At 40.2% G+C, this 19,751-nt stretch overlaps 1 protein-coding gene across 3 annotated transcripts in view; it reads right to left on the bottom strand.

Moving 5' to 3' along the window:
- Positions 1 to 19,751, bottom strand: part of Dock10 (dedicator of cytokinesis 10) — a 245,163-nt gene that overhangs the window by 64,187 nt on the left and 161,225 nt on the right. For all 3 annotated transcript variants that reach the window (XM_051153999.1, XM_051153998.1, XM_051154000.1), the window contains exons 13-22: positions 19,565 to 19,687; positions 18,098 to 18,180; positions 12,965 to 13,087; positions 10,654 to 10,733; positions 8,875 to 9,062; positions 8,246 to 8,311; positions 6,300 to 6,392; positions 1,993 to 2,116; positions 1,688 to 1,809; positions 919 to 1,005 (exon numbers count right to left, since the gene is read on the bottom strand). In XM_051153999.1, coding sequence (XP_051009956.1) covers positions 919 to 1,005; positions 1,688 to 1,809; positions 1,993 to 2,116; positions 6,300 to 6,392; positions 8,246 to 8,311; positions 8,875 to 9,062; positions 10,654 to 10,733; positions 12,965 to 13,087; positions 18,098 to 18,180; positions 19,565 to 19,687 — 1,089 coding nt within the window. The remainder of the gene's footprint in view (positions 1 to 918; positions 1,006 to 1,687; positions 1,810 to 1,992; positions 2,117 to 6,299; positions 6,393 to 8,245; positions 8,312 to 8,874; positions 9,063 to 10,653; positions 10,734 to 12,964; positions 13,088 to 18,097; positions 18,181 to 19,564; positions 19,688 to 19,751) is intronic.

The following is a 19,751-nucleotide window of genomic DNA, read 5'->3' as shown; positions in this document are numbered from 1 at the left end:
TGCCTCTTTTCTTCTTTTCCTTTTATCCTCTTATTCTTTCCTTTCCTCTCCCTCCGTATTCTTTTCTTTCCAATGTCTGTTATATTTCAAAAGAACTTTATAAAGCTCTCTTTCATATTTCAAAAGGACACTGTAGCTTTTGACATGCCTAGGGATATTACCAGGCTTTACGTGTCAGCATTGGCCTGGCTTTAGGGCACAACCCAAAGTGTGACATAAAAATTCAGGAAATCTTTTTTTTTTTTTTTTAATCTGTTGGAATCTCTCCAAGTTCTGAGCTGAGTTATGTAGTCAAGAAATGAAAAAACAATGTGAAGTTAAGAATATATCTTTCATGCTTTTCCAGTGGACAGTCTAGGTGGGGCATCTGGCATGGATTCCCCTCACACTGGCGTTTTAGGGTGTGACGTTCCCGTTTTCTATTTGCAGTTCATTTCCTCTCAGATATGTTTTTACATATTTGTCCAGTTGGTTGTTAGTTACTGAAAGCGAGCTGACTGCCTGTCAGGCTCCTGGTAGGTCTTTTTGACAGATGGAGACAGGGCAGATGTGATCACTTCAATTGTGGGCTGTCTGTCTAGCAGCAAGGTGGCCAGCTTCCACATGCACCTGTTTATTTACAACCTGAGGAGTGCTTCACAATAAAAGCAAGATGCCTTCTGGGCAGGTGACAAGACAACCCAGGGTTGTCTTTGGTTCAGGGAACCAGGAAGACTTAGGAGAAGTGACAGTGGTGCTAATATCTGAATGACATTACGGGTCTCTCAGGGAGTACACTCTAAGTCTCCTGCTTGGCACGTTCAGCCACCTGCCCATCTGACATCTCATGAAACGATGCTTTCCCCACTATACACGCAGGAGTCACTGTCAGATTTTTACATCCCAGTCTGTGCCTTTATTGTAGGACATGGTACTCACCTGAGTATTCACTGTTGATACCACAAATGTTGACACTTTGAAAAGTGGTTTGCCACCATCGACCCATTTAACGTCACTTCCGCCGTGCTGCAATGAAGAGTTTGCTACCATCACTGACAATTCGAGATAAAGGAATCAAGCCAGGACAGTTTATTGTCCTGAACTGTTACTCCCACAATTGCTCTAGAGATGGAAAAATGTGCAAATTCATTTGGAAGTTTTGTGGATGAACCTGACATAATTTCTTTCTTTCTTTTCTTTTTGTTGTTGTTCTTCAGCAGAAGAGCATTGGCTTTTAAAAAAATTTCATTTTATTAATTTATTCAGATTACATCTGAATTGTTATGCCCTCACTTGTATCCTCTCGTTCCTCCCGTTCCTCCCTCTTTCACTCTATTTCCCAGCCCTAGGTCAGTGACAGAAAGGGAACTCCTCCCCCACCATATGGTCACAGCCTATCAAGTCTCATCTTGGTAGCCTGTTTATCCTTTCTCTGAGTGCCACCAGGCCTCCCCACCAAGAGGAAGTGGTCAAATATGGGGCACCGGAGTTCATGGAGCCTGACATACTTTCATGGGGTAATTTTTTAATGGTTCATTTTTAGAAGCCATAAATAAAATAAGAGTGGGATTATTTATCATAAATTAACTTCATAACTACAATGGGCATACTGTCATGCTAGTTTAAATAGAAGGAAAAAGATAGCCAGATTTCCTGGTTGATCTTTATTTATTTATCTTTTTTTGGTAAATTATACATTATTCAATACCTTTCCACTTGTAGAATCTTGAATGCTTAAATAATTAGGAGGCAGGGTCGTTGCTATTGGGATATGATACTCCTGCGAAGCTATCTGATCATGTTTCATCAGAGGGAGCCAAGCATATCCCACTGCAAAGAAACAACACAGAGAAAACTTTAGAATATAAACCTCTATGCTAAGAAGCATAGACATACCATCTGTCACTATGAACATTAACTTCATTTAAGAATTAATAAATCATATCTTTTCAAAATGGTCTCCAACTCGAGTTATGTCACGTTGACCTATTTGAGGTCATTTCTGGTAAGTACCTGAAGTTTCCAGAGCCTCTTTCTTTTTGGCATTAGCTTTGGCATTGATGTCACATGTGATATGATAAAAAGAAAAGAAAAGGTGGTGCTTTTCATGGAGTTGTGTTGGTAGCTCAATTTTCACCTGCAATTCAAGACATCACAGTTGAATTGGGATTAAAATCATTTGCTTAGTAATAGCACAAGACAACAGCCTTGAAGGAGGCAAAGTGAAATTTAGGTCCGTGTTCTATCAAAAATGATTTAGCGCTCAACAAATATTCAGTCTGATGGCTGTAATATTGTAATATGCTATTTTTACATCTCATTGTGGTCGATGGAAATTTAGATTGTCTCTATTACCTCTCATTCCATAATTTACATTTCTAGAGTATGTATTAAGCACATATGTTCATAAAGACATATTTACCAACAGAAATACAGATCATAAAGACGACATTAAAGAACTACTAAAAGTAAAGCATGAGTCTTGGCCTCCAGAGTGTGCTCATGCACACGAGTATTAAATGGAAACTTGTTTGCAGTACAGAATATCAGACCCTGCCGCAGAATCAGCACCTGCCCTTTGCTAAGGTGCCCAGGCAATTCATGTGCACATCACTGACAACTGTGCCTGCAAGCAAAGTAACCCAAGCCTGACATCTACTTCTCTAAAACACAACAGAAACATATGAAATGGCTTATTGTAGTAGCAAATAAACATGATGCCTCGGATTAAACACAAATATAAAACATAAGATTGCCACGGGTTCTTCTATATATCTGGAAAGAATGAGTTTGAAATAACTGCCTACATCTTATAGCAACTTCCAAGTTACGTTTCAAAGCTCTGTCACATGTGTTTCAGTTCCCCCGTTGTCTTGTGAAGGGGATACTACAGAGGTGGGACTCAAGGCCAGAGATATTGAGAGCTCTGGGTGAGTAAAAGATGGTAGAATTAGCGATAGGGGGTTTCCAAGACAGTCCTGAATCTTCTGATGGCCTCTGTACCCCAGGACTCCAGGAGCCTATCCAAGTAACCTGCACTTAGCTTTATATGAGTCACTAAGTTGTTCTGAGAACAGTTATGTCAAGCAATAACCAATAACAATGGACTACTAGTATTAGTAACAATATTTGTGTTATGTATCTGGGTAGTTACTTTCACTCTATTTAAGAAAGGAATTAGGACTGTAGATTTCAAAGTGTGGTCCCTGCAATGGTAGCATCAGTATCACCTGGAACCATACAATCTTAGGCCTAACCCAGACATGCTAAATACCTGAATCCTAGTGATCCGTCTTAAAGAGTCTTCCAGATACTTCGTATGTATGATAAAGCTTGAGGATTCCTTGATTTTGATGATTTGCCAGCTAATATATTACTTGTATCACTGTACTAAAGTAGTTATAAAAGCCAGTATACATTTCAAAATACACAATGATAAGCAGAACACTAGGAAATTTCTTCTTAGCCAACTTCAAGATTACATAACAATGCATCAAATACTCAAGAATTCCAGCAAATGCTGTGATAAAACATCACGACCAAAAACAACTTGAGAAGAAATGTGTAGTTTTGTTTCTTTAAAAAAAAACACACAGAAATATTATAAGGATATGTTTTAATCATACGTGTGAGGATACGAGGCTGCTTCACAGCCGGTGACTATGGTTTGCCTAGTGTTCTAGCAGGGGCATGATTTTGCCAGCTCCAGATAGTTTCTGTGAGTGTGTGATGTTTGGAATTCTGGGGACTTTTTCAGAGGGTATATAAATGCTAGATCTCTGATTCGGGAGTTGTTGGTTGCCTGTTGGTTGCTGTTGGTCATTGTTTGTTAAGTAGTCATGTACAAAGAAGAAGCAACAAGAAGAAATTATATATCCTGATGGCAGAGATCATACTTGCCCCAAGGAGCTTGATGCCCCTAATGAACAGGAAGTAGTCTAACGATACCATATCCCCCTTTTCTCTCTATCCTTTCGTCTCTCCTACCTAGTGTTAGAGGGCTGAAAGAAAAGAAGAAAAGGATGGAGAAAGGTGAGAGGAAGAAGAACCCATGGCTACAGGAATGGGCTTATTTCAGCCTTTAGTCCCACATCCCTGTCCATTATCAAGGGAATACAGGCAGAACTCAATCAGGGTAGGACCTGGAGGCAGAGGCAGAAGCAGAGACCTGCCGCAGAAGCCACGGGGAACCCTGTTCATTGGCTTGTTCACACTGTCTTCTTACAGCGCCCAGAGTGACCAGCCCTTGCCCACAGTGACCTGGTTCTCCAACATCATTTCATAACAACAACAATAAAAATGTACCACAGGCTTTCCCACGGGCAAACCCAGTGTGGGCATTTTCTCAACTGAGGGTCTCTCTTCTAAAGTGACTCCAGCTTGTGACAGAAGGACATGAAAGTAGCCTTCGCAACCCCTCACTTAAAAAATTCCTGTGAATATCCACATTTTATTATAACAAGGCGTTGGATAATTTATACCCATTTTAAAATTAATGTGATCACTTTTCCTGTAACCAGGAAAAGAAAACTTTAGTATTAAATCTGTGCTGCAGAGACCACTAACTGATTAATAATCTATATGTCATGTGGAAAGTTTATAGGTTTTATGAGATTCCAGGAAATATAAGAAAATGAAAAAAGATTAAAATAGCATTGAGACACGGAGAACACCAATTTCAGAAATTCTTACAGCTACAGAAAATGCATCTTTCACATGTGCTTTGTCAAAAGGTCAATCAATACTGTAGATGTTCAGTAATGTGATCATAACTCTTTTCCTTAGCTTTTTTTTTTTTTTTAAGCCTTCTGACCTGCATTGATGAAAGTAAAATAAGAGCATTAAATAGAGCTGGAGGTAGGAGGGAAGGCAATGGAATTCTGTAAATTAGTTTGAAAACGATGAACATGTGACATGGGGTGGTAGACAGAGAACGGCTCCCAAAGATGACTCTGTCTTCTAAAACCCAGAACCCATTAATATGTGACTGTGCAAGACGAAAGGTACTTCAAAAATGTGATGAAAGTGGGGAATCATGGGATTGTGCAAGATAATAAAAGTAGGTAAGACATGATCACTATGAATCCCACCTTCCTTTTCTTAAAAGATCCCATGTACCCCATGCTGGCCTCAAACTCTCTAGGTAGCAAAGATTTGTCTTAATTTTATGATCTTCCCACATCTACTTCCCAAGGGCTTGCTCACCTCACTAGTGGTATGTGGTGCTAGCAATAGGACCTACAGCTTAACATATGCCAGGTGAATGAATACTCACTCTATCAACTAAGCAACATTTCCGGTCCAAAGGTAGCTCTTATAAAAGGTAGGCAGGAGAGCAGTCACAAACTAATGTGTGAGGTGATGCTTATGGACTGCAAGAGGTAAGGAAACAGATTTTCCTCTAGAAAGTTCGAGAGATATACTGCCTTACTAGTACCATTATTTCCGCAGTATGGCAGCCAATTCAGACTTCTGGCCACCAGAACTGTAAACAGTGTGTATTTTTTTTAAAGCAACTAAAGGGTGCTAATTTGTGACAGCATCAGTAGAGGAACTCATACAGTCCTAGCTGGTTGCAGTAGTTCAGATTTTTGCCTTATGTTTAGAAGCTGAGTTTCTTCACTAAAACTTGTTTCAAGCTGTTTATAACATCACTAAGCCTAGTGATGTTTCTTATGTTATAGGAAGTTGGGAAGCCTCTATCTGGAGTTATATGGCCTGGTTTGAGTGCTGACTGTCACTTAGTAATTATATGATCCTGGTAAAGTAATTCCTCTGAGCCACAGTGTCCTCATCTATACAACAGGAGGTGACAACAGTGTCTGATTCTCAGAGTTATGGAGGAGTTAAGTGAGGTGACGGTGGTATGCTTGGTACATAGTAAGAGTGTTGAATTTTCCAGGGCAAGTCACACTTCTAACCATGGGATGAGGAGACTGAGCTCAGTGAAGTTCAGGCAGGTGTGAGCAACAGTGTTGAGAATTCACAGCATCTGGTCTTCCGGCTATCACATGAGATGCTGCCACCGACTGATAAAGCTATCTAATCTAAACTTTATTAAAATTACCCATAAAATAAATGAGACAAATTAGTCTCAACTTGAAAAGAATAACATAATAAAAATAAAACATTTTTAAGGTTGGTCTTGTACTCAGTGCAGGAATTTGAAACATTCACCGGGATCATCCTCAGCCAGTGTCACTTACCGGTCTTGGGAAGTGCACACGACTGTTCTCAGTCTGATATGTGGTCTAGACAAGGCGGCTCTGCCCTGCTTGCCCATTACTTTTAGGCAGAGGCAGTGGGGGCCTGACTCTTACCTCATCAGAGAAATCTGGGTTTTGAGAATGGTGCAGCACGGCTGTGTAGGCAGCTGAAGTGAAGAGGGGCCCTCCAGGTTTTCCGTATATACACTGTTTAGAAAGTTACGAGGTAAGCAATTGTGAGTGCCTGGAAATATTCAAGAAAGTCAACTCTTCAGTTCCCAGTGCCAGTCCCAAGGCACCCTTGGGGATTTGCTTCCCAGGACATCATCTAGTTAGCTTTGAACTTTATCGGTACGTTGTCCTGTGTGTACTATGCAGTGGGATGTGGAAGAACACCTACAAGCCTTTACTCAGCTTAGAGGTGTGGCCGAAGGGTTGAGTACTGAACCAACTTGATATATAACTCCTGGCTACCATACACATGAGTTGATGTTCAAGACAGATTCCTGAAGGATGACTTCCTGATGGGGCCCATGGAACCAACCCTCGTCTAGAGTTAAGGTCCTACGGCCCGGCTGGATGCCAGTTCCATGGTGGATTGGGTAGGTCAGACCCAGGCCTTTATAGTCTAGCCCAGCCTTCTGATGTGGCCAGAGGACTAGATAGACTTTCATGAATCACACAGGTGAGAAGGCACCTATATCTGAAACTTGGGGCCTGGCTTCTAGTTTTACATACGGTCATGCCATGTCTCTGTGTGCTCTTAAGAACTCGATGAAGCAGGGAACCCAGAGACCTGCTATTGAAGGTGCTCTCCAGCCTCTTTGCTAGTCCATCCCCATTACAAGCGAGGCTGTGCTCAGACTGCCATACTTCCTACCTGGCCGTTGTTTTTGCTTGAATGACATCACATGCTAATTTTTCTTTCCTGACACTAATGCTATAGAAAAGCTTGGTTTGTATGGATGCTCACAGTGCCTCAAAATTATCTTGAGGAGTCCCTCTTTATCTTACATCAGTCAGCTTACCCTTAAGATTATCATCACGCATTGAAATAAGACTACAAACTTCTTGGCCGCATAACTGAACTCAGAGTATGATTTGTACCTGATGGTACTATGACAAAGAGCTCGAGGCTATGGTAGGGTTAGTTAGGCATTGTCTTGGTTCTTCACTACCTCCTCCCTCTGATTCATGGCAACCCAGAAGAGTTGACTATAGGCTCAGTAAAAAATAGCTTCCCTCCTTATTTATTTATTTATTTTTAATTTTGTTTTTGTTTTTGTATTTTCGAGACAGGGTTTTTCCATGTAGCCCTGGTAGTCGTGGACTCGCTTTGTAGACCAGGCTGGCCTCGAACTCACATCAATCTGCCTCCCTCTGCCTCGCGAGTGCTGGGATTAAAGGTGTGCGCCACCACGCCTGGCCCCTCTTTATTTTTATATGTTATTTTTTTGTTATTTGATACTCCTAAAATTTAAAAAAGCTCATATCAGGTACAAACTCTAGGAAAGGGCAATCCAGTTAAAGTTTTATAGGTCAAAATAGTGATAATGTCAACTCATATGATCAACAACTTGGACTGTTTTTTTTTTTTTTAAAGAGACCCTTGGGCAGTTGACTCCATAAATTTGAGCTCTATGGGGGGACACCTTGCATTAGTCAACAGATCTGTACATAAATACGAGCTTTCCAGGAACATCCTGCATTAGCCAAGAGGCCTTTGTGTGTAGTAGCCTTTCTCTGCACGGAGGCAGGCTAGATGTACTTCTACAAATCAAGCATGCTGAGGTAAGGGGTGGTGGGCTAATTGGTGCACAGGACGGATTCTTCACACGGTATTCTTATATTTGTTTCACATTGAAATGACTTTCCTTTTTCCAAGTCCTGAGGTGAAGAGCTATGGGAGACTAGCCTTTTTCACAGATGGCTGAAGTTGCTCCTCACTTAGCCACACTCACATCAAACTCTCCCAGTGGTGCAAAGAACCAAGGTGCCTGCCCTCTCTCTCATGCTGTGTCCCCAGGTGTCATGCTGTGTCCCCAGGTGACTTGACTCACCTTCATGGGCTTGGCACCATCTTCGTCAGAATTTTTGAATTCAATGCACACAGTTATATTTCGTGCCTGAAATTATAGTGAGGGGAAAATGGAGATGGTAATTTCCTCTTAAATAACACCCCAAACAATGTAAGGGCTTAAAATAAGTAGAAGCTTCTAATTAAATCTGAAAAAATTGTAGAATAACCAACATTGTCTTGTGACATTATTCATGGTCCTCAGAAACAGCAGGATTTGGAGAGATTTTAAAGGAAACAAAAATGCTCACAGTACAGGACTAAGCATGCTATTTTCAGAGTATTATAAGAAACAAACAAAAAAAATGGCCTAGATCAAATTCATGTCAGGCTGATTTTAGAAAGATTATTAATGTATTACACAACCATGCATCTTCAAACTCTGTAGTGATGAAGAACTCTATGAGAACTCCTTTGTAACACTCCAAGATACTGCAAATACACCCATTTTTAAGTAATTCTAAAGTGACTTCTAGGATGAACCCACCCCTGGCTAAGCATTTCCTTCAAGTCTTGGCTCATAGTTATTTGTTGTGGGTCTTTCAAGAACCATCTTGTGTGGTCTGACTATGTTGAATCGAGAAGTTAATGCCACAAAAACATGTGCCATACCTTGTTGAAGCATTTCTGGCTATCATACTTGAGGTGTTTGGGGTACACATAAATTTGGTTTTTGTATACTCTGTACGGACGGCAATGCTTTGTTGAGTCGTAAATAAATTCTTCAACTTCCACTGTAGGCTCTGACTGAGCCATCACATTGAAGGGCTTGACAGGGACAAAGGACGATGTCACACAGTCTAACAAAACAGAAAATAAGAGCTTGTCATTTAGTGTGGGTCTTCTAAAGTGAGCAATGCTTAACATATTTTAACATGAATCCACCTAAAATGGAAATTTTGTATTGTGTCCCAAGAGCATAAAAATGTGAGATCTGGGCTTTGGGGATGAGAAAGTCATATATTTAGTATTGAAACTCATGGATAAGAAACATGGGAAATCTTTGAGATTGATTTATAATTTTTATATTGTTTCCTGTCTATAAATATACTAGGTAGATTTTATAAAATAAAGAGTAACCCATTGGCACTTACTTGTTATTATAAACATAACACATATATTATTGCATGGCAGAATAAAAGTTATTCAGTGGGTATTTTATTGATAGCAACAGATGAATTAATAGTAATTTTTCATATATGGAGTGATTTTACAGTAAATGTCTAAATTTTTCTGTACATGTTTGTTACTTTTCTTTCTTTTCAATTTTTACTATCTTAAAAAATACAACTTTGTAGTAATACCCTAAGGAAAAAATAAAGAAAAAAATCTAGAGATGTACAAATCAACTTCTGTCATTACACTATTTTAAGGTAGAAACTGTGATGTTGAAAGAGAGGAAGGCCTGCTGATGCCTTCCTTTTCTGTAGAGAACAGTCTTGGGCTCAAAAGGGATGGGCTATGTATACTTGGAAGTCAGGGAACCTTTATAATATTTTACCAGGGATCTATCTATTATATGCTCAAATTTCTCAAATACCATACCATTCTTTCAAAGATATTTAGCTTTCTCTTCTGTGCTTTGTGTTTTCCATAGGCTATAATAAAGCCTTGCTCCCTAAATCACACAGAGGAAATAGTTTGTCCTCCGTTGTTTTCCATTAGTCATTGTAAAAATGATTTGGGGTCAGAGCTTAAGGTAGAATTCTCATTACAGTTTATATTAAAATGATTTGTGGAAACATATCGGGATAGATGGCCAGCCTAATACTCCCTGTCACTAGTCTCTGCCCAATCATCGTTTATTAGAGGGAACCTTGGTTCTGTGTTCTGAAACTCTTCAATTTTAGGTCAGCAGAAGCAGGAGTTTTTTTTATCATGTTCCGGAGAAGGTAGAAACTACGTGTAATAACATCCAGTTCCTTAGGTAGCTATGCTCAGTTCGCAAAGCAATTTGTTTTGGCAGTGTGGTATGGCAGAACCAGTCTGAACCCAAGTCAGGAATACTAGATAGAATCTGAATTTTCTTACTATTGTCTATTTGTCTACTTGAGCCTGACTTTCATCATGACACTCTAGGGCTTTAAGGACAAGGTGAATAACTTAATGTCTTTCTGGATATTGAACCCATAGTTGTATAAGAGGTCATAGGCTATTCAGGATTTGGTTAACACTATAAACTCACTGTCTCAACGGACAAATAAGCCCCTTATTCCTAGGGCATAATGAATGCCATTTCCATTTTGGGAGACAAAAATCCCCTAAACAACTCAAATTTTGGGACCAACCAGTTAACTGAGAAACCAACCAACCAATCAACCAACCACCCCTTCCACAGGATACTCAGAAGTATTTAAATGAACTGTGACATCAGTGATATTGGTATCATACTTGGCAGCTCCAAGGGAACGTTGTCCACAACAATATCCAGGCTTCCAGGGATAGTCTGCATTTTGCTTATCCGGTCAGCTCTGTGAAAGGACAACACACACACACACACACACACACACACACACACACACACACACACACACACAATTATTTTTCTTTTCAATGTAAAACCCATCTTTTACTATAATTCTGAGCTTTGAGAAGAGTAAAGCCTAGACAGCAAATGATAGTGTGTTGTTTTTTCTCTTTGGTTAGTTTAATTCCTGTAAAATAAAGCTAGTGTAAATAAAAACAAAAACCATGGATAAGTCAGATTACAGATGTCCCGAATAATACCTTAAGCTTATTTTCTCTGTCTTCACTTATACATGTGACCACAGGAGTGTAACATTAAACGGTATTGTCTTGACAATACTTACTTAAATTTTCTTAAGCATCTCACTATCAAAGGGAATTTTAAGAATTTCTGAGAACAAAGCTAGTTTTTGCTACAATTGCTGAGTTTGCATTTCACTGTTTTGATTAACCAAGATCTGATTGTGTGTGTAGGCTCTTCCCCCTGGCCTATCATCCTGCAGGTCCACTCTTTGGCTCTAGAAGTTCTGCTTCCTGCCCTTCTTCCAGATGGTGACACTCTTTCAAGATGGCAGAACCATTAGGAGGAAGAGTCATGCAGGTGGAAGTGGGGAACTGGGAGCAGGTGTTGGATTTTTACAGCCCAGCTCTGTTGTTCACTCTTTGCTTCCTGATCGCGGATGCAATGTGACCAGCTGACCACTGCTCCTGTCCCTGTGTCTTCTGTGCCACAAAGAACTATATCCCCTGAGAGCATAAGCCAACATAAGCCACCCTCTTTCTTCTGAAGTTGCCTTGGTCAGGTATTTGGCCACAGCAGTTGGAAAAAGGGCTCATACACATACCATAGTCGAGCTCTGAGGTTGTTCACCTCGTCCCAGCCCCGGCTTCAGTGAACCACATTGGTGGCTTGAAGTCAGCAATGACGACTGAATTTATAGCATAGAAGTTGGTTACGAGGAGAAACTTTAATTTAATGTCGTTTTAACTTAATGATATCAGCACCGCAGCATGTATTTGAGGTGCCTCTTCCATGCTACTTACTTATACCTTCTTTGTACTCACTGACAACAAGACGTTTGGCAGAGCTTGTTTTGCTGTTTGTGATATTGATTTATCACCAAATCTTACGTCCCATTCTGCACATCATTACAGATTTTCAAGCCTTGCAGGACTGTCTAACAGGCAGCAGGAAAAGCCCTTTGTATTTTCTCACTGTGGGTTGAGGAGCCCTGTAAGATCTGGGTGTAGGTTTTGACCAGGACTTTTGATAAGTGAAGAAAGGTCTCTTGTGGTACTAGTGCTCTGCCTGAACCACAAAGAATTAATATTAGTACAGGGTCTTGCCTAAGTGTCTACTTATAATCCCAGTGATGTTCTAAAAACTTCAATTAATGAAGAAGAAGAAGAAGAAGAAGAAGAAGAAGAAGAAGAAGAAGAAGAAGAAGAAGAAGAAGAAGAAGACAGCCCTTCTCAGTAAATAGAAGCAAATAATTTCCTGATTCTGCAGAAGATATTGGCCACACTTGTTAAAACACATCATGATATTTTTGAGGGATATACAAATTAGTTGATAAGCGAGCTGCTGATTCTCAGGTGGGAGGAACGGGACCACCCTGAGGGCTGAGGAGGACAGGGAGCCTCTGCACTACAGTAGTATAATCAGGGCATGAACACAGCTCAAGAGGAGGCTCCCGTGGAGAAGAAGTGGATTCTCCAGTCCCAGCTCACCTCTGCCAGCGTGGAAGAGACCATTTAAAAAGACCAGAATCAAGAGTATCATAAATAATATTTCCAGATACTGAGGGTTTTTTTTGGGGGAGGGGTGGGGCTTGTCCTACACTATAGATGGATGATATATCCCAACATGTCACAAATCTGTATGATTCTGGGAAACTGACTCTTTTTCTTTTTCTTTTTTTGATTTTTCTAGACAGAGTTTCTCTACACAGCCTTGGCTGTCCTAGACTTGATTTGTAGACCAGGCTGGCCTCAAGTTTACAGCAATCCACCTCCTCTGCCTCCTGAGTGCTGGGATTACAGGTGTGCACCACTGCACCCAGCTGGTCCACTGCCTCTTAGGGCACCATTTGGACAAAGGGGAAGTCAGCAGAAAGCTATCTGTTTCTGGAGGCATCTGGGCAGTTGAGAGTCAGGGCATCAGATGTTGCTGTTATGAAGAAAGAACACAGCGTTGGCAACAGCATCACTTCAAGGGACATCCAGAATGTCCCACCTTCTGTAGTCTGATACCAGTTTAAGGAGGTCCTCAGCTGATATTTTGCTGCTTTCTTGTCTAAACAATGGTGAAAATCTTGAGTCTCTGTCCACATTCCCCTGGTTGTCCTTAAACACGGATCTGTAGAAAGAGTATGTTTATTCAGGGCTATATTTTGTTACTGTTTAATTCAATCAGTCCAATTTACAATGGAAAGAACTCAAGGGCCTTATCAAAATAAAAAAGAAGCCACTTCTTAGACAAAGTATTTCTATTCATAAACACTTTTTTGGTCATTCTCATTTTCAACTCTGGATCTAAAGTGGGAGCAGTTCCTGTGACAACTCTTTTCATGATGTCTCACATTTATTACCATGTCACAACCATGGTGTATTCGCGGAGCTGAGGCAAATAAGAAGATATTTTATTTTGCACGTGTGTTTGTGCTGGCCAAAGTTGTGCTGGTTGTGTGTGTGTGTGTGTGTGTGTGTGTGTGTGTGTGTGTGTGTCTGTGTCCGTGTGTCTGTGTGTGTGTACACGTGGACACATGCACAAGGCTCTATCCACTTTGTTTAGTGATGTAAGATCTCTCACTGGCCTGAAAGTCAGCAAAGAGGTTAGGCTGGCTGGTCAGTAAGCTCCACTATCCTCCTGTTTCTGCTTCTCCTGTGGTATGACTACAGCCAGGCATCACCATGTCCAGTTGTTAACCTAGGCTCAAAATCAGGTCCTCATGTTTGCAAGGCAAACACTTCACTGACCGAGCCATCTCCTAAAGTCCTCTGACTAGTTGTTCTCTCAAGGCATCCTAACCTGCGCTAGAAGGGGCCGTTGAACTTTGCGTGGCACCGTTAGAGTGTGCAACAAGCACCAGGTTGTAACTCTAGCTGTAGAAAGTGAGAATATTAAAATGGCCTTGTGAGGATAAAGAGGCCATGTTCTAACTTTTAGGACAGAAATAGAGATAAAATGCAGGAACTCTGACTTTTTGCACTAATAAGGCTAACATTACATTATTTCTTTCCTCGATCCATTTCATTGGAAGTACCATGCCTTACTTAAAAACATAATTGCTTTTGTCTAAGTTATCAAGTGGGGTCAGGCAATATTTTCTTCACATGCAGTTTGCTGATGTCAGCCACACCTCATATTTATAATGCATCAAAGAAATAATTATATGTCTTTTATATATAATTTGCTCACATATAATTGATTTTTTTTCAGCAGCAGAGAAATGTTGGATTTTTATTTCTTCTAGCTTAAGAGCCTTAACTATGATATTTTATTATCATTTAAATGAATCAAATGTTTCAATAAAGTAGCTGAAATGGTTTTAAGACTGATATCAGCCATAGAACTTTTGTGTAAAATAACATGGAAAAAAAGAAACATGGGAGGGAAATATATTGGGATGAGATTTTTATGCTCTTTAAAATTTTATGCTCACAGTTTTGTTGCTATTCTTGTAGTTAAGTAGTAACCAGAGAAAAATAAAAAAAATATCTCTCCATAAATTTTTAAAGAAATAACACTAGGAAAACAGAAAAGAAACATTTAATTTGAAGAGCTAACTGAGCAGTAAAGGCACTTGCTACCAAGCCTGCCTACCAAGTTCAGTTTCTAGGACCTATATAGGAGGAGGCGAGAGTCTGAGCCTTCATGTTGTCCTTTGACCTTTATATGAGTGTTGCAGCAGGTTGTGCATGCCCACATAATAAATACACTAAGATGTGATAAGAGCTTCAAAGCATTGAACTTAAAAATGACTTTTGGACAAATACTTTAGAGACCATTTCAGCAAGTATTTGACAGGCTACAACCAGTACAATGTATTTTATCAGTACAAGAGTAAGCTATAAACTCAGCTTGAGTAATGATTTTTTTTTCAGTGAATGAGTTACTGCAAATACATTAAGCTATCTGAGTTGCAAACTCTGCTCAGATCCACAGCTGGTGTAGACATCTGTCACTTGGAATGGTCATTCATGAAGTGCACTGCAGCCTGAGAGCCTTGCTCTTGATCTCTTTGTGTCACCCTCTCAAGTGTGAAGGTGAGAGGTATATTCCATCACATGGGATTTAGACATTTCTCTGCATGCCTGAATATAGCAGATGAAAGACCAAAGTGGTTGTTAGGGACCGACATGGGCAAATGACCTTAATCTCAGTGCTGGGGCAGTAAAGATGACAGGAGGAATGGGTGTCCAAAGCCAGGATGAGCTACACAGACAGCCCCGTCTCAAAATAGAAAAACAAACAAACAAACAAAAATTGAAAAACAAAAAACTTCTCCAAGGACCGAGGATGTATTTCAGTGGTACTATATTTACTTAGAATTCATAAGGGAGAAAAAACAAATTTGGTTTCAATTGTATAAGAATGACTTATCTAATAATAAATCTATAAAAAAAAGGCAGAGAGAAGGACCTGGTGAGGGTGTACTAGGTGCCTCGTCACTGGAATACAGCAAGCAGAGGTGGACCACCACTTGCTGGGATGTTGTCAGCATGAGAATCTTTGACATCACTGCATTGTGCATCTTAGGATGTACAGATATGGGGATGGACATTTATTTTCATAGCCCTGACTGACTTTAAAGAAAACTGAGCACTGTCAGTTAGCTGTTTATAAGCTAAAATTAGCCAGTGTACAAGGATCTGAGAGGTAACCCTGGTGTGGACTTGGGCCCCTGTGATCCTGAGCTGATATGCATGGGAACGTTTAACTGCAGAAGGGCACCCCTATAATCCAGCTTCTTTTAGAATATTGTAAAAGATCCTATGTATCTCTCCGTCTCTGTCTCTGTCTGTCTCTGTCTCTCTGTCTCTGTCTGTCTCTGTCTCTCTGTCTCTGTCTGTCTCTGTCTCTCTGTCTCTGTCTCTGTCTCTGTCTCTGTCTCTCTCTCTCTCTCTCTCTCTCTCTCTCTCTCTCTCTCTCTGTCTGTGTGTCTGTGTGTCCTATACCTATTAGAAGGATAATCTTTTTGCTAAAAAGCGACGGTACAGTTGGTACCAATCTGGGAACATACCAGATAAGAGTCAAATTAAATGCTCACAGCTATGAGATCTGTGTGTACTGAAGCAGCTGGGTAAAAATCTGGTTCCAAGCAACTGTTAATACTACTATTTTAACCACAGTTGCTCTGAAGCACTTTAGGGTGCACCCAGGGCTATACTGTGAATCAAATGGCAAGATAGGAAAAAAAGTATGAAGGAAAAGCCGGTAGAGAATAGGCTGCACCAACAACGTATTACCTATGCCATGGAGCTGGCCTATTCCAGAATGATGTGAGTGACAGATGGCCTTCCAAGGGTCCTGCCAACTCAAAGCTGAAGCAGGGTTTGCACTGAGAGGTGGGGTAGGGATCGAATCTTTGGGTGGCCATGTGCTCTTTGGGGGGCAGATCATCCAAATGACCCAGCTCATCATATTCTCTGTATGGTCAGTCATTTTTTTTTTTTATCATTTGCCAGAGAAACTCAAGTAAATATAAACCCCTGGCGGTGCATATAGTTCCTAATGACAGTCAAAGCACCAACTGAGCCCTGATCCAGCATGGTCCTGTGGTTTAGCTAGCTCTCTTTCCCTAGAAGTAATTACTCCAAGAGTTGATAACACTTTGAGCCTCCATGGAAGCATCATCTCTCTTCCTTACGGTGTGCTGACAATGTCAGAGTCAGGGGGTTACTTCTAAGTACTGTTCTCCGATAATTGATGCATCATTTACTTCTGTCCTCAGACTATTCTTCACTGACCCAAATTTATGAGAAACGGGAAGTTGCCGAGTGTGAATATGAGCTTCACACCTCTCATAATTAATAATAATAATAACAACAATGTACATAGGATGTTTTTCATGTCTATCATTAGTTATCTCTGTAAGGAAAGGTATGGACGGAGAGAGAAAAGAAGATCCATGACATGCTCTCTACCAAAGCCATGTATGTCTGAAGTTAACAGAACTTAGTGCCCACAAGACAGATATTGTCTACTGCATCCAACAGAGAAGAACCCTGCTCAATGATACAGCAAGTGGTGGCCTGACCCTGACAGGTGACAGGTGGGTTGGGTTTACCCTGCAGCCTGGTTCTTCCACCTTTTGCTGTCTAAAGAAAAGTTGGTACTTGCAGCCTGCAGGTGATCTGTCTTGGTTTACTGGTATTGGGATCCACATTCCTCCTTCGCTTTGCCAGTCCCTAATTTTAAGTAGGGACCATAACATTCTGATGCATACTCATGGGGTTTCACTGAATCCATTCCTCAATGGAAACTGTGCAAACTGAAGAACACAAAAGAGGTTAACCTGTCCTTCTGGGCTTTGAATGGTAAATGGAAGCGACTGCCTTTGGGATAATGCTATCAGTGTTCGCTAAGTGGCATGTTTTGTTCTAAGCCTGTAATTAACCCCTTTCAATTCAGTTTGTTCACAGCTGATCTTTGTTTGTTTTCCTTATGAGTCTATGGCAGGGTTTTCCTCCTTTAAGGAATTCTCATGCCAATGCAGATGTAGTGAGACTGACGACACTAGGATGGCCCTACTGGTGTGTCAGTAGATCTAAAGAGCAAACGCTATTTTCTACAGAGGTCCCAATTCTGGGAAGGATGATCGGCCACTTGTGCCCACAGAACTCAGCATTTCCATCAGAGTCAACAGAGTCTGTGTTAATGTACACCCAACTCAAAGACAGCTTAAGGGATCCATTTGATGGCTTCATTTGAACATTCACATAGAGAGCAGAGCTCTATGCATAAAAAAAAGCATGCAGGCGCACAGGAAGGTACGCAGTGTCCTTCCTTATCTTATGTCCATTAGCTTCTTTGGACTGATAAAACATTGTGCTCATTAACCAAGTTATGTGCAAACAAATTCTGATTTTCATTTGGTACTTGGTTAAGTTCCTCCAGTACATCTGGCCATGCCCACCCTGTACACAGGCCAGGGGCCTTTAGTATAAGCTGTCTCGCTGAACTAACTTGTGGAGTGTTTGTCTCTGCAGAGTTCGTGATGTCTGTGAAGATGACCTCGTGTTTGTACTTCCTCGGGTGCATCTCCATTAAAAACAATAGAGAACATAAAGGCATTCAAAGCCACAGCTTCTAATGCAGACTGTAAGCGCGTTTTTATTCTGTTAGTTGCAAAGCAGGACCTACCTCACCGCCCAAGCAAACGGCATCCGATATTTTCCCAATTTGCTGCAGAACTGCCTATTGGATTTTAGTATTTTTTGTGCAAACTGAGGAGAAAATAAATAAAACATTATTTAGGGACTGTCAATTACACACTATACCTGTGAACAGGAATAATGTTTATTTTTCCATTTTATTGTCTACTGAAATACTGAATTTCTCCTTATTGGCCTATAGATTACCCAGGATAGCCTCTTGTATTCAAGTTATTGTACAACTCTTGTCCTTCTTTTGAATTTGAAAATTCTAAATATAGAAAATCTCTTAGCTTTGAAGTATTCACTATTATTTACTTCTCCCAACCCCCATATTTCTTCCTGCCTTCTTACTTCCCTTCCTTTCAGCTAAGAGAAGTTCAACTTTTTTTTTTTTTTTTTTTTTTTGGTTTTTTGAGACAGGGTTTCTCTGTGTAGCCTTGCCTGTCCTGGACTCACTTTGTAGACCAGGCTGGCCTCGAACTGACAGAGATCCACCTGCCTCAGAGAAGTTCAACTCTTGAATGGAAAGTTATTGTATTTATATCCACACCTGGTACCAGATCACAACTTTTGTTCATCAAGACACTTTTCTGTGTAGGGCTACACAGATCTGCATTCTGTCACAATTACTCAAGCCTACGGCTGTAGCTGGGAGGTAGTTATAGATGATTACAGAAGAGCTTTCAGTTTCAGTGCTGGAGCAAACCCAGGGCTTCACAAGTTCTAGGCAACAAGTGAAGTATGACTGTTGTCAATAAAACTTTATTTATAGAAGCTGATAACGTCTGGGAGGGGGTCTGAACTGATAGTTTGTTGAACCATGACATGAATATGTTAAACTACAGTCTAAATTATTATTGCAATGCTCAAATTCAATTGTTTTGAGGTATTTCTTTGGTATCTTTTCTTTGTGTGGGAAATATATAGTTTTCTTTATTTTTCTAGTAAACAGTAACAATCCATAACTGGATTATTTGAAATAACAAGGTGATAGAATGAAGAAAACAAAATCTTCACTGGTCCTGCCACTCAGGCCACTCACACCATCTCCCACCTCTATTGTCTGACACTTCGTTATTAAGACATTTAATGTATAACCATTTGCTTTGTTATTTAGCCCATTGTTAGCTCGCTGATATCTTAGCAAATTGCCTTCACTTGATCCTGACTTCTAACTTTGTTATTGTAAATTCTTTGACCTTTAGGGTTAAAATGGTATCCAAATTTAAATTTCTGTCTATTAGCAGATTCATATTCACCAGAGTCTATGTCCAGTCAAGTCAAAAGGGCATAAACCAAAAATGTATAATTTAAAACATTTGTGGTAGATATTAATTATGCTGCTAGGTGAATGTTTGGAGACATACATTTATAAAATTTTATAATCCAGAAAGGCAGCATGACTTTATCTCTCTAAAGCAATTGAAATTATTCATGAGAAAATAGTCATTACCTTGTTGGAGTCCGGATTCTTAATATAAGGTTCAGCACCACTGCCAATGTTTCCCATTAAGACTTTTTCGACTTTGGCTACCAAAACAATATCAGAGTGTGGATCACTCACAGAGAATATAGCCTGTGTGCAAAGAAAGCAGTAATGACTAACATAGAAACTACCTCAAAGGCAGTCATAAAATGTC

The sequence above is a fragment of the Acomys russatus genome, chromosome 12, assembly GCF_903995435.1.
Source record: "Acomys russatus chromosome 12, mAcoRus1.1, whole genome shotgun sequence".
Lineage (NCBI taxonomy): Eukaryota > Metazoa > Chordata > Mammalia > Rodentia > Muridae > Acomys > Acomys russatus.
Note: the sequence above shows the minus strand (reverse complement) of the source record. Positions and strands in the feature narration are given on the sequence as shown.